Source organism: Corvus brachyrhynchos, unplaced genomic scaffold (genome assembly GCF_000691975.1).
Source record: "Corvus brachyrhynchos isolate BGI_N302 unplaced genomic scaffold, ASM69197v1 scaffold317, whole genome shotgun sequence".
Classification (NCBI taxonomy): domain Eukaryota; kingdom Metazoa; phylum Chordata; class Aves; order Passeriformes; family Corvidae; genus Corvus; species Corvus brachyrhynchos.
This window is the reverse complement of record NW_008239295.1, coordinates 865311-878572: the sequence shown is the minus strand read 5'-3', so window position 1 is coordinate 878572 and position 13262 is coordinate 865311. Positions and strand designations below refer to the sequence as shown.

Genomic DNA, 13262 nt, shown 5'->3' with positions numbered 1-13262 from the left:
CCCGCTCCCGCCCCCCCCGAGCGGGCCCCCCCCGCCCCTGCGTCCTGCCGCCGGCTCCGGCCCGTTCTTCACAGACCCCTTCTTCCTCATCGAGACCCTGTGCATCATCTGGTTCTCCTTCGAGCTCCTGGTGCGCTTCTTCGCCTGCCCCAGCAAGCCCGAGTTCTCCCGCAACATCATGAACATCATCGACATCGTGGCCATCATCCCCTACTTCATCACCCTGGGCACCGAGCTGGCTCAGCACCAGCAGCCCGGGGCCGGCAGTAGCAATGGGGGTGGGGGCCAGCAGCAAGCCATGTCCCTGGCCATCCTCAGAGTCATCCGCCTAGTCAGAGTCTTCAGGATCTTCAAGCTCTCCAGACATTCCAAGGGGCTGCAGATCTTGGGACAGACTTTGAAAGCCAGCATGAGGGAGCTGGGCCTCCTCATCTTCTTCCTCTTCATCGGGGTGATCCTCTTCTCCAGCGCTGTCTACTTTGCTGAGGCCGATGACCCCGAGTCTCATTTCTCCAGCATCCCTGATGCTTTCTGGTGGGCAGTGGTAACCATGACTACTGTGGGCTATGGGGACATGAGACCTGTCACCGTGGGGGGCAAGATTGTGGGCTCCTTGTGCGCCATCGCTGGTGTGCTCACCATTGCCCTCCCTGTCCCTGTCATCGTGTCCAACTTCAATTACTTCTACCACCGAGAGACTGACCACGAAGAGCAGGCTATCCTCAAAGATGAACACAGTAGTGCTCAGGGCAGCACTGCGGGGGGAGAAGTGAAGAGAAGACCCAGTAACAACTCTCTGAACAAATCTGTTGTGCACTTGGAAAACAGTGAGGAGTTCAACAGTGGCACCAGCTCCTTAGAGAAAGCCAATATCAAAGCAAAAAGTAACGTAGATCTCAGAAAATCCCTCTATGCTCTCTGTCTGGACACCAATAGGGAAACAGACCTGTGAGGAGAGGAGAGAGTTAGAGTTCAGAGGCGCAGAAGGATTCTCTGGTGTCAGAATCTTGATACTATAATTATTCTTTTAGTACCAATTAGTTTTTTAAGTCAGGCTGTATTTTATAAATTGATCACTGTCCTGAGCAGTCCTCCAGGAATACATGTTTTTATGTTCTTTTTCCATGACACAAAGGGTCACCTATTTTTAAAATAGACTAAGAATAAGCTACGCTCCATGATGCAGGAGCTGGTAAATTATGACAGTGAAAAATCTAATTTGTAGAAACTTATTTTAGCAAATGGTCATTGGTTTTAAATGGGTAATTTGTAACCAATTCAGTTGCTCCAAATTTAGTATAAAGAACTGCGGGGATGTGTGTGTGGAGAGTGAATGGATTGGGGATGGGAGGGGGGAGGTCGAGGGGTTTTGTACTGTAGTTTCAAATTGAAATTATTCAAATATATTTTGTATCTGTATGACTGTATTTATGGTTGAAAGGAGATTTCTTATTCCTGTGAAATATGATATCATTAAAGCACTAGGAACATTAGCAGATCAGCACTTTCTGAGTTTTCCATTTGTGATCAGTACAGATCTGGTTATCTTGTATGTGAAGTGAATTTGGTGCTTTGAACCCTAGAGCAGAAAACTTCTGTTGTCATTGATATGTTAGTTTCTTGTGAGCCTTAAATTATTAAATCTTGTAGATATACTTCTTTATAAATAATTTTATTAATTACCTTCCTGTTTCAGAATTTCTAAGTAATTCAGTCATGTGCTTACTGGCCCCACTCAAAAATATGTGCAGCTTTTTTTTTTTTTTGGTAGTTTTACAGTTTTGTATCTTTGTTATATATCTGAGACCGAAAGGAAAAAATACACTGTCTGCTGTTACTGGTTTCAATCCAGTGCACAACAGATCAAAAGTGATCTGAACAGATTTTCAAGTGCACAACAGATCGAAAGCACGAGGGAGTGGACAGGCACAACAAGAAAGTAGACTATTGAGTGCAATATCTGCAAAACTGTTTTCAGTGTACGCTCCAGGTTCCTTGGGCACGTGTATCAGTCACCTCTATGTATCCACACACCATTTGTGTACACAGTTCACTGGTTTTAGTTACCACAGACTGGGAGTGGATGGCACTTCAGGAGTTGAACGTGGCATGCCGTGCTGCTTAAATAACCATTGTGTGGCTTTTCTCTTGGACACGGATGGAAAGCACCATCTTTGCATCAAAACACACCCCTGGTTTCTTTTATTTCCAAACAAAACCTTCTCAGCGCTGTGGATTTTACAGTTGAGGTGTTGTTGAGAGACGAGTGACACATTGTCTTCATCGAGATCACAGCTTACTCTGAAGACCGACACAAAGTTGCTCCTTTAGCTCAAAGAGCTGTGTTACCATTTCTCTTGCAAAGGACATGTCTGTTTCCCCCTCCAACTTCTGTTTTATTGCTGAAGGATGTTCCATGCCTTTCCCACATCCTGTGGCACAGCAAGAGTAGCAGAAAAGAGAAGGCTTGATTGTCAACATTGCTCAAGGTTTGTTTCTAACAAATTTTCTAACAAATTTTCTAATATAACTAAGTGCTCAGTTGGGATTATAATTTATTCAAGTACCTCATCTATGTCCTGAGATAAAATGAGATGAGCTTTGCCGAGCAGTGCTCTGACATTCTCTTCCCCAGACACAAATGCTGCTTCCCTTGTCCCTGACTGTGCTCTTTAATGATAATGCCCAAATGCATGGTGATTTTTTCCTTCCTAGTCAGTAAAGTAAGTGCCAAGCAAGTCATACTTTTCATGAACAGAGTGCTTAGCCTAAAACCCAGGCCTGAGGGGAAGGAGTTTGAATCTTGTAATAGAGAACAGCATCTTCCACATTAATTTTAGGATTTTAGATGCTGGTTTCTTGGTTTGTTTGCTTGTTTATTTAAATGGGGAGTGAGGCTGTAATATGCTGAGGAGCTGTTTGAAACAAGACTGACAGGAAAAGCGCCCAGTGCAGCTGCACTCCAGACTCAGGGAGATCTCCAGTGAGCTTTGGTGGGAGTTGTTGCATCAGGGGGAAGTGCAGAATCAGCTCTTTGGTGAGGCTGAATCTCAGATGAAACAAAGAAGTGGTGTTACTCTGCTGCATGTGCTGAGATCTAGGTCATTGATGGACTTGGAGTAAGGCTTTTTGGTCAGACAAGTGGTTTGATTTGCTCTCAGTGATCACATCCATCTGACTCGCCTGAATAAGCACCAAACAATTGCAGTGAGTCTTTCAGGATAAAGTTTTGGGGTGGTCTTTCTCTAACCACTACCCCCACCTTCCTGACCACCAGAGTTTGGTCTTCCAATTGTGTGTTACATCAACTGGGCTGTCGGCTCCTCAGAGCAGGGGCACTGTGTCCACACAGCCACTTGTTTAGAACCCTGTGTAAGGATTTTAGGGGTCTGGATTACAGCTCTGCAGTTGTTGCAGGAAGCTGATGTAGACGAAAGCAGATCAGGGCTATGGGGGTGGGTGAAGTTGATCTTGATGACACAAAGGGAAGGCCTGGTCTTCCTTCCTCCTTTTCAGTTTTCTTCTTCCCACCGTGTGTCCTTTTGTTGCTTGCACTGAACTGGTTCTCTCCTTGTGGAAGTACAAGTGCAGGTGCTGCCTTCTCTTCCTGGAGCTGCCTGAGCTCACTCATCTGACAGGAAATTAAATGCAGCAACAAGGTAGATCTTTTGTGTCAAATTAGTGATTTGGAAAGCAAGCGAGTGCCAGAGCTGGTGCAAGGAAGGGATGGAGAAGGTCAGTGGTGTGGGGAAGTGAGGAAGCAAGGACTGAAATCCTCACTCCTCAGTGGCAGTGGACTGTGACATTATCTTGAATGGTGACATTATCATGAACTGTGACATTATCATGACTGCTTGTTGAACCCTACTTCATGTTTGCAGAAGTACCTCACAGGACTGAGTCCTGCAAGGTGCTGAGGGCCTTTAACTTCCCACGGGAGCCAGGCTGCAAAATTCAGCTCTGGATTCCATTGTATAGGATCATGGAATGGTGTTGGTTGGAAGGGACTTAAAGAGCATCTCATTCCAACCCTCTGCCATGGGCAGGGACACATTTCACTATCCCAGGTTCCAGGCAGCGACAGCTGCTCTGGGCAACCTGTGCCAGGACCTCACCACCCTCACAGGAAAGAATCTTTTCTAATGTCTAATATGTCCCTGCTACAACTGAGAGTAGGGTTCGTCCCAACCAAAACCAACCCTAGTGAGAGCAAAATACCCTGACTGCTGCACAGGGTTCCACGCAAGCTTGTCAAGTAATTCTTCAACCTCTAGTTTGAATATGCTGTTTTTCCATAACAGAACAACAGAACTTTCCAATAGAAAGAAAACAAATTATTCTCAAAATATGGTTAAAAATATTTGTTTGGCTTGGGCTTCTAAACAGTTGCTAAGCAGAGTTCAGGCAAATTTGGCTTTGACACCTTTAAAAATAAATGCATAGCTTCTACTGGCTTATAAGGGCAGTAAAGGATTTGCTTTCTAATGAGAGGTACTGCTGCCAAACACTGAGTAATGTGACAAGAAACATGGTCAGAGCCTAGTTCAGCAGAGCATTTACCATGGACACGTGCTTCAAGCAACTCAGTTTACAGCAGGAGTTGTAGATGCACTGATCTTTATGATTTTGAGATTTGAGATCATGAATGGGACCTGGGTGTTCCATGTGGGTCCCTTCCAGCTCGGGGTATTCTTTGATTCTCTGGTGGTTATTTAAAGATGAGTTATAAACTGGGCTGAAACCTTGGAGCCATTGGTTCCCCTTGGATTTTGGGGCTAATATGTGGGTATGTGGTACAGTCACGTAATGTGCTGATGCAAATTTGTGCTGCAAAAGAGTGTAAGAGAGAACTGAGTCCCTCCAAGAAAGCTCCTGGAAATGTGAGACAGGAAGAGAATTTTCTCTTCCAGGCCCATCACAAGAAGGAAATATGTCCTGACCACTATTGATTTTATGTTAGCTGACCTGGAATGAACAGCAAGCGCAATCAAACCTCTTTGCCCTATCAAAAGCATCAAGATATCAGAGCTTAATGAATAGCAACTCATTGCAGACATAAAAAACGCCAAGCAAACCCAGCCAAACAACAAACCAACACTTCCTTGTAAACTCGTCTGGCTAGGAGCTGCAGCGGGGAAGCTCCCTCACCCCACACATGCTGTAGTTATTAATGGCTTGTGCCCTCACGTGGGGACACTGCACTAAAATGCATTCTTGGGGGTCCTGAGGTGAATGTTCATTTGGGTCACCAGTGATGTAAATTTAGTTTGCTTGGCCTGGCCCCAAGGGGAGTCCACATTTCCCTTTTACTTTTCCATCATCCTAAAAAAACGATAAAACAGTAACAAGCAGTTATATAACACCATTCATCTCCTGGAGCTCTGTGAACCATTGTTCCATGCTCTGTGTACAGGCAGGGTAAAGAAAAGTCTGTGGAAGGGAAGACCAAGCCTTTCAAAGGGGGAGAGGGCTTGGACACAAGCACAAATAGGAGTGGGCTTGGCTGGACTAGGAGGTCTAAAACGTGGATCTGAGGGAAGAGAGAGTTTCCCCCTGTGGTCTCTTGCATGGGTGTGAGTGGCTCTGCAGGCAAGGACTGGGTGCCAGCAGCTGTGCACTGTGACCCATCTGGTGGGGTCACTGAACACAGAGGGAACTTAATGCTGCTCTGAGTGGTACAAACAAGCCCCTCTTTTGTGTGCTCTTTTCATTTGGGCTCTGTAAGGAGAACGTGGCACTTCTGCTGGCTGTTCCCTGGCCTCTCCAGCTGCAGACACTGCTGGTCTGGTGGAGGTGGTGCTGGTGGGGCCGTCGAGCTGCAGTGCACTCACTGAGCCATTCTCTAGGCACTGCCCTTCACCTCCCATCAGGGAACAAAGCACATGTCAGAGCACTCTCCGTGGGAGATGGCATGTGTGCACAAAAGGTCTGGCTCTTCTGAAACCTGTCACAGAATCACTGAGGTTGGAAAAGACCTCCAAGGTCAGCAGGTCCAACCTGTGACTGATCACTACCTTGTCCACTGAACCAGAGCACTGAGTGCCACGTCCAGTTGCTTCTTGAACACCTTCGGGGGTGGTGACTCCACCACCTCCCTGGGCAGCCCTTCCCAATGCCTGACAACCTTTTCTGTGATGGAATTCTCCTTCCTGATCAGTGCCAGTGAAGCTGGTGGTGAGGTCAAATGAGGAGAGCGTTTAGTGGCATGTGACAGTGCCACTGAGCCGTGGTGAGGGACAAGCTGCCTCACTGACATCTGATCCAGACATTTAGCAAGATGCCATGAACAGGAGTGAAATTTGGCAGGGGCCTCCAGGCTGGTTGCTGCCAGATTTAGGGAATAATGGAAGGAGGGCTTTAAGCACCTCATCAAGGCTTTGGCCTTGCCACTTGGCCAGTGGTGGGATCGGAATGTTGTGTGGCAGGCAGCGTGTGGGGGAATAACAAGGTTGGTCCCATGCAGGACAGAGGGGCAGCAAGGAAACTGGGAGATGAAGCTCTAACAGCATCTGCCTGCCTTTGGTGCAGCTTCAGCCATGTCACTGTGTGACCACCAGCCTCACTCCATAGCTACAAATGTCCAAAAAATGAAACAGAAAAGGTCTTTATAATAATATAGCCTGTGACCAATTAAAATCATTGTTCCCAAATCATTCTGCCAACACTTATGCTATATAAAGCACCACTAAATATTTTTTAGATTGTGCCATTTAGTCTTTTTGTAGTTTCTGAAATGTTTGGGTTTTGGTTGGTTTGGTTGTGGTTTGTTGGTGGTTTTTTTTCTTTCTGTATGCATTAACTGGTCCCCAATTCTCCTTGTCAGCTTGTTAAAGTTCTGTTTCTCTGGCCTAAATTTGGGACCTCAGAGTGCTGATACTCTTCAGTAGACCTGGGTCATCCCATCTGACATCAGCATGTCAGCTCATAGGAGGAGTAAACATGGAAATTCTCCAGTAACTCTGTGGGCCCATTGACCAGAACATACCTAATATTTGTATGATGAAATATTGTGAAAAAAGGGGGTATAGTACCCATTGAAATAATATGAAATAAGAAGTTTTATGTTAATTGGAATAGGAAAAAAGTAAGGCTGATAATGATATGACTAAAGAACTAATTGGAATTAGAAGTTGTGAAGAGAAATACCAACTTGTTTAAAGAAAAAGAAGGCTTCAAACTGACAGAGAGGAGGTTTAGATTGGATATTAGGCATAAATTCTTCCCTGTGAGGGTGCTGAGGCCCTGGCACAGGTTGCCCAGAGAAGCTGTGGATGCCTCAGAAGTTACCTGATCTAATAGTAAAATGAATAACCTTCCTAGCTGGCAGCAAAGTGTTTTCATTAGAGCCTGGGCTTCCTAGCACACAGTCTTTATGGTTACTGCAGAATTTATAATTTTCCAGATAGAATTTAAAATTTACCAAAAGTCATCTGCAAGTTGTCTCCCGTATTAGTAATTCACAGTCATCAGGGGGATGTTTCCAAATAAATCAGTGTAGGTTTTTAACACTTGATTGACAGGAAGAAGAGAAAAAAGAAATATATATCTTATTTCTGTGCTTCGACTATGGTGTGCCATGGAGATTGTCATTTGCAATTTTGTGGAAAACAGGTGTTGTGTTAAAATTGACATTGGAAAGAATGTTGCTGGAGAAGCCACCTTGGGTGGAAACAGGCAATAGTTTCCCTCTCGAGACAGTGGTAATTCTGACCTTCTCTAGTTTTCTGACAAAGCCAGTTTGGAGATAAATGGTGAAATACATGGTCTCCTCTCAAATCCCATCTCCAACCCTGGCCAGGAGTGATGGTTTCCTCATTCCTGTGGGCAAGGAGTGCAATGAAACCTTGCAGCTCTGCTCATGATGATACAGTTGCATGATAAATGCTCACGTCAGGGTTGATGTTTCTGGGAAGATGCTGGAGGAAAAGGTGTGATTTAAATTGACTGCATTGGTCTGAGGCTCTGGTGTGTACAAGGAGCAGGTAGAATTTCTTCCTTTGCATGATTTCACTCTAGTGATGGTGTCCTAGCATGTAGTAATTCCCCCAAAAACTATCACAGATCCATACCAGGGCTTGCTTTGTTCTCCTCAGTTCATAGAGATTAGTTACATTATACCTTATTTAATTCTCTCAAGCAAGTTCAACACATTTAAAGCCTCTTCCTCTCCCTCCTCCCTGCTTAATTGTAGGTAGAAATGCCTGTGATTGGGGAGGTGAGAAATTATTTGAATTATTTAAGCAACGTAGCCTTATAATTTTTTTCTCTGTCTTGTTTAAAATGATTTGAATATCTAATGGGGTGTGATTGAATGTGATTCATTTAACATGAATTTGCAGAGCAAATTGTATGAGTTTCTCAGTTCAGCAAACACTGTAATTTTCAAGGTAGTGCTGCACAAGGGGGTTGTTTAAAGGAAGGTTATTGTGCAAATACATGGTGTTTTATTATGCAAGAGAATGATGCAAAGAAGCAGGGAGTCTGGAGGGTGACAAACCTTGTTCTGGGAAGGAATGCCCTCTAGCTTAAGCTTAGCCACTGTGCTTTGAAGGAGACAGTGTTCCTTGAGCCAAATAGGGAGCAAAGCGAAGAGCAGGAGTCCACAGCTGAGGTATCAGGGCATTTGGCTGAGAAAGGGATGGTGGCTCCCACAATTGTTTCTGGATTTCAGCCACTGGGCAAAATACCTGCACAGTATCTCACAGGATCATGTTTTAAAAGTCTGCTCAGTGCATTGGAAGGACCCAGGTACCTGCCTTTAGGAGAATGTGCTGAAGTGTGGCTCTAAGGCGGGCATTGGCATCTTCCTGCGGGCCTGATGGAGTAGGGTCCAGTAACCAACAAAATTTTGGTCAGGTTCCTGTTTCCCACTTGTCTCCCAGAGTGTCTCCATCTCAGTGATACATGCTGACAATGGAGCAGAGGCTGAGAAGTGCAGAATTCTGGAGCATGAGAGAGAAATCTCTCTGGAAGGCTTGAAAACCCTGGGCATTTCGAAATAGAATTTGCACTGCTCCTTGCTAGTGGAAAATGGGGTAGCTCTGTTCTTAAAAAGGAAGCTGGATATTCCACTGAGGGGGAGATACAAATTCTCATAGACATCCTGACTGCATCTATATTAGAAAATGAAATGTGCCCAGGACCATTCCCTGGCACTGAGGCCAGCTGGCAGGAGACAGGCTGTGCTCCTGCTGCCAGAGGCTCCCTCTGAAACAAGGTGTTCGGCACTCAGCCTACTGGGCTCCCTTCCTGGCCTCTGCTCATTCCCACATCGTGCCTAGGAAGTACTTTGGGAGAGAGTGCTTGGGTACAGACTTACCAGCGTGGCCAGGAGCCTTTGATTGTGATTAACTTCCTGGGAACAGTTCCCTCAAACTCTTGAGGTGGCAAGTGTAGATACAGCCCTGTTCTGATGCCTCTTGCCCTCAGGCAATTTTTGGGGTATCTTAAAAGCTTTACACATTTCCCCCTGTTGGCACATTCTTAAACAATAATCAGCCTCTATTCACTGAGCACAGTTATTCCTGCCAAAATCTGTTCTCATCTAATTCTGCTTCCACCTGCACTCATCTATATGCAACTCTACTAAAAATCACCACACTCTTCCAGCTGCACGCAGAGGAGCACAAGTGGATCTGACAGTGAGAGGGGGATACTGTTGCTTTGGGTTTTGGCTGATTTTCCTGATTTTCCTAGCCCGGCCCTAGTGTAGGCTGTGCCTTGCGTTTCAGTCACTGCATCTTCTAACTCTGCTTAGAATTCCAGTTGAGGCCCTGGTGGCTGAGCACAACCCCTGGTCTTGCTATCCAGCAGGATGCACCATGAAATAACTTGAAATTAAAAGAAAAAACTATAAAAAAATAAGGAAGGGGTGGGGACACACTGCATTCTAGTGCTGAAGAAACCACGGACCACCCAGCACAGGCAGGAAGTGGACCAGGACTAGAATTCTTCTGTGGCTTCAAGGTGAGCCTACATGCCAGGGGTCCCCAGGGACTGGAACATGAGCTAAATTCAGTCAGAGGGAGAAGAAAGGGTGCATGTCTAGAAGTAAACTTCCATTTTAAATCTCTCCTGTAATCCATGGGTCTTGGCAGCTCTAACTACAGTAGTTTAAGATGTTGATGCTGTCAACCACTCCAAGAGGGGGGTGAGAAGTAAGTCCCTCTGAAGGGACCACTAAGGACAGGTGAACCTATTGATGGGATTTTTCCTTCAGCAGATGAGTGGGCACGTGGTTTAGTGTGGGTGTCATACAGAAAAGACCACCAGAACTGTGGAGTTTGGAATGCTGAGGTGCACCACCTGGGAAAAAGTGATGGAACTTTTTGTGTCAGGGTATCACTCCTTGAGGTCTGTTTCAATAAGTAAGGCTGAAAATGCTGCTTATTGTATTTATGAGTTAATATTTAGAGGCAGGACACATAGTGAAAATGCACATGTAGAAAACATGAAGATTTGCAAGAAAGCAAAAGTGTAATTCAGGTGCCAAACACATCTTGGAGGTGAGCAGATGCAATCATCATCAGAGCCAGTAAGGGGAGGAGGGCTTTCTAATTATTTCCCCGAGGGAGAGCAGTTGTAAAGTCATTTTTGCAGCATTCGTGGAAATGTATATTTAAAATATTTCAGAAGCACACCCTGCACTCTGTTCACTCTGTAGCTGTAGATTAGTCCTACTGAAGTCAACTGGATTCCATTCCAGGAATCCTGCTCAGATAGACTTGAGCTCTGCAGTCATATCCTTTGTTTTGCTTGACTCCTGGCAGCCCAAATTAAATGGAGATCTCTCTTAACAGTGAGGGAATGCTGACAGTATGTGCTGTGGGCATGGTGTGGAAACAACATCACTTCTTGCCTGGACTCAGAGTGGCCAAATGGTAGCACGGCATGTCTCAGCTGTACTCTTCTCTCAGGCAAGGCAGGTGATGCTGGGGAGGGGTGTGAAGGGCCCGAATTTGGAAGAGAAAATAATCAGAGGCTGATGACTGGAAAAAAATGCTCAAGCCAAAATGCTTTCTCCCCAGGGAAGCTCTCCCACAGTCAGATGCAGTGTTGTTTAGCTGTCTGGATTTCATTCCAGGACTGCACATAGCTCTTAAGGTCCTGCCTGGGACTTTTTTTTGTCTGCTGTTGGGTAGCAAACCCAAACAAACAGGAAATCAGGCCTGAACAGGAATCTCACATATCACCCATGTCTCATCCCTGTAAAACCCATGCCCATTCCTTTGTCTGATTTTCTAATTGAATTGTCATGGGTGTAAAATCACATTGTAAAATTTCCTCCTCTCGTTTGCAGAGAGCCCAGAGGCAGGAGCCAGTGTAACATACTTTGAATTTGTTTTCCTTTTTAGAAGGGGCTTGCATTTTGGACTTTTTTTTTCCCAGGCTAATGTACATCTGATGTCAGGCTCCCCAGATGAGAATGGTTAGACTGGTGTTGACATTTTTAGAAATATGTGCAAATGGAAAAATATCCTGGGAGTGCTGCCCATGGCTGATTTTGTAAAGTTTTAGTCTCTGTTGTATAGGAAGCATGAGCCAGGTACCTGTACTGAGAAGAAGCCTTACTCATAAAGTGTCTTACTCAGGTGTGTGCCAGACATGCCTTCTCAATTTAGGGAGAGGGCAGGAGTGAATTTCAGCAGTCTGTGACTCAGCCAGGCAATATTCAATTCCCCTTTCTGATCAGATGACAAACAGCCATTTAGCATCTTTTCCAAAGGGAGGAACAGCAACAGGAAAAGTTCCTGGCAAAAAGTGGATTTTCCAAGGTTTAACTGTGAAGGTAACAAAGTGGTGCAGACAAATCTGCCTGCCCTGTGGCTGTTCCTTCCAGTTTGGTGCTGACATGACTGGGACAAGACATAGCATAGATCTGAGCCTGTTTGCAGTGAACCAAACCTGCAGCTTTCTAATTCCCGGCGAGGTGGTGGAATTTGGAGGATGAGTGCAGCTGATTCGCGGTTCTGTGAATGTCAGCAATTTTTATAGGATCTGTGGGGGGCTCGTGTTTGCTGCCTCGTCAGAGCAAATGCCTTGTTAGCAGATCGCAGGCTCACACTGAGCGAGCAGCGGGTGGCACAGGGGTTCAGCCAGTGCAGGACGTGCTCTGAGGGTGCAGCATGGCAACAGACCGGCTCTGTCTCTAGCCAGGGCTACAGGCAGCCCCTGCTGAGTTGCTGGCTCTGGATCTCGGTAGGAGCCTGGAGCTGGTGCTTTTCACTGAGGCTAGGCAGCGCTCAGGGAGTGGCAGGGGCCTGCAGCTCCAGCAGAGGCTGTGCTGAGCCTGCCCTGCTGCCCGGGAGCCTCTTGGCATGGGGAAGATCAAGATGTGCTGAGCTGGCCCTGGCTCGGTGCTCCACAGAGCCAGCACGGCTGTCCTCCAGCTTTGGTGGGCACATCAGCCATCCCTGGACAGTGGCAGGGCACTTTTGTGCACACCATCCTTCGCCCATCCCTCTCTCTCTTCCGCAGGCTCAGCAGGCTCTGCCTCATCATCATCATCTCCCTCCCAACTTCTGTACTCCAGGCCGAGTGGATGTGGCTGTGCCCAGTGCTCCCTATTGAACAGGGCCAGTCCTCTTCAACGTATTTATCAGCCACCTGGATGCAGGAGTTGGATGCACCTTCAGCAGGGTTGCTGGTGATGCCAGTACGTGCCATGGAGCACATGTTCTGGTGTTGGCAGGCCTTGCAGGGCTGGCTCATGTTGGGGATGATTCCCCACACAGGGACGCCGTGGCCTTAGCAGAAAGTTTAGGTACAGCTATTTTCACACGTGGTTGGTTCTGGGGAGCACCACAGAAACAGGTTTATATCAGCTCTGCAGACAGAAGTGGACTGAGCTGGGTTCAGTCTGGAGAAGGGTTTGGTGGTTTTTTAGTCACTCTTTTGTCCATCAGTAATTTTTGAACTTGTTAGCCATTTCCAACCGAATTTGGCCAAAGGACACTGGCCTTGAAGAAGATAACTTATTTTTACAGCTTTTGGAAAGGTAGCTGGCTGCATGGGGGAAAGAAAGACTGGAATTAAAACTGCTTCTGTTAGGCAAAAGCTGTGGCATGAGCTGTCCTAAGCTGTCGCTCTATCAACACAGGAGAGACCGTGGTATGTTCCAGACTTCTCCGAAGTGCTGCAGATGCTGATTAGATTGGATTTACAGGATAACAGCAAGAAGCAGAGCTGTGCTTAGAAATAAGGCAAACAGTGCCATGTATCTTGAGGCAGATCCATCCTTCCTTCCTTCCTTCCTTCCTTCC

At 46.2% G+C, this 13262-nt stretch overlaps 1 protein-coding gene across 1 annotated transcript in view; it reads left to right on the top strand.

The window, feature by feature from the left end:
• Window position 1: 1 nt before the first annotated feature.
• The window catches only part of LOC103619975 (potassium voltage-gated channel subfamily A member 5), a gene marked incomplete at its 5' end in the record, with an annotated part of 26799 nt that continues 13538 nt past the window's right edge, over window positions 2-13262 (top strand). Inside the window, one exon of the mRNA XM_017740577.1 lies at window positions 2-2489. Within this exon, the coding sequence (XP_017596066.1) occupies window positions 2-952 (951 nt within the window). The remainder of the gene's footprint in view (window positions 2490-13262) is intronic.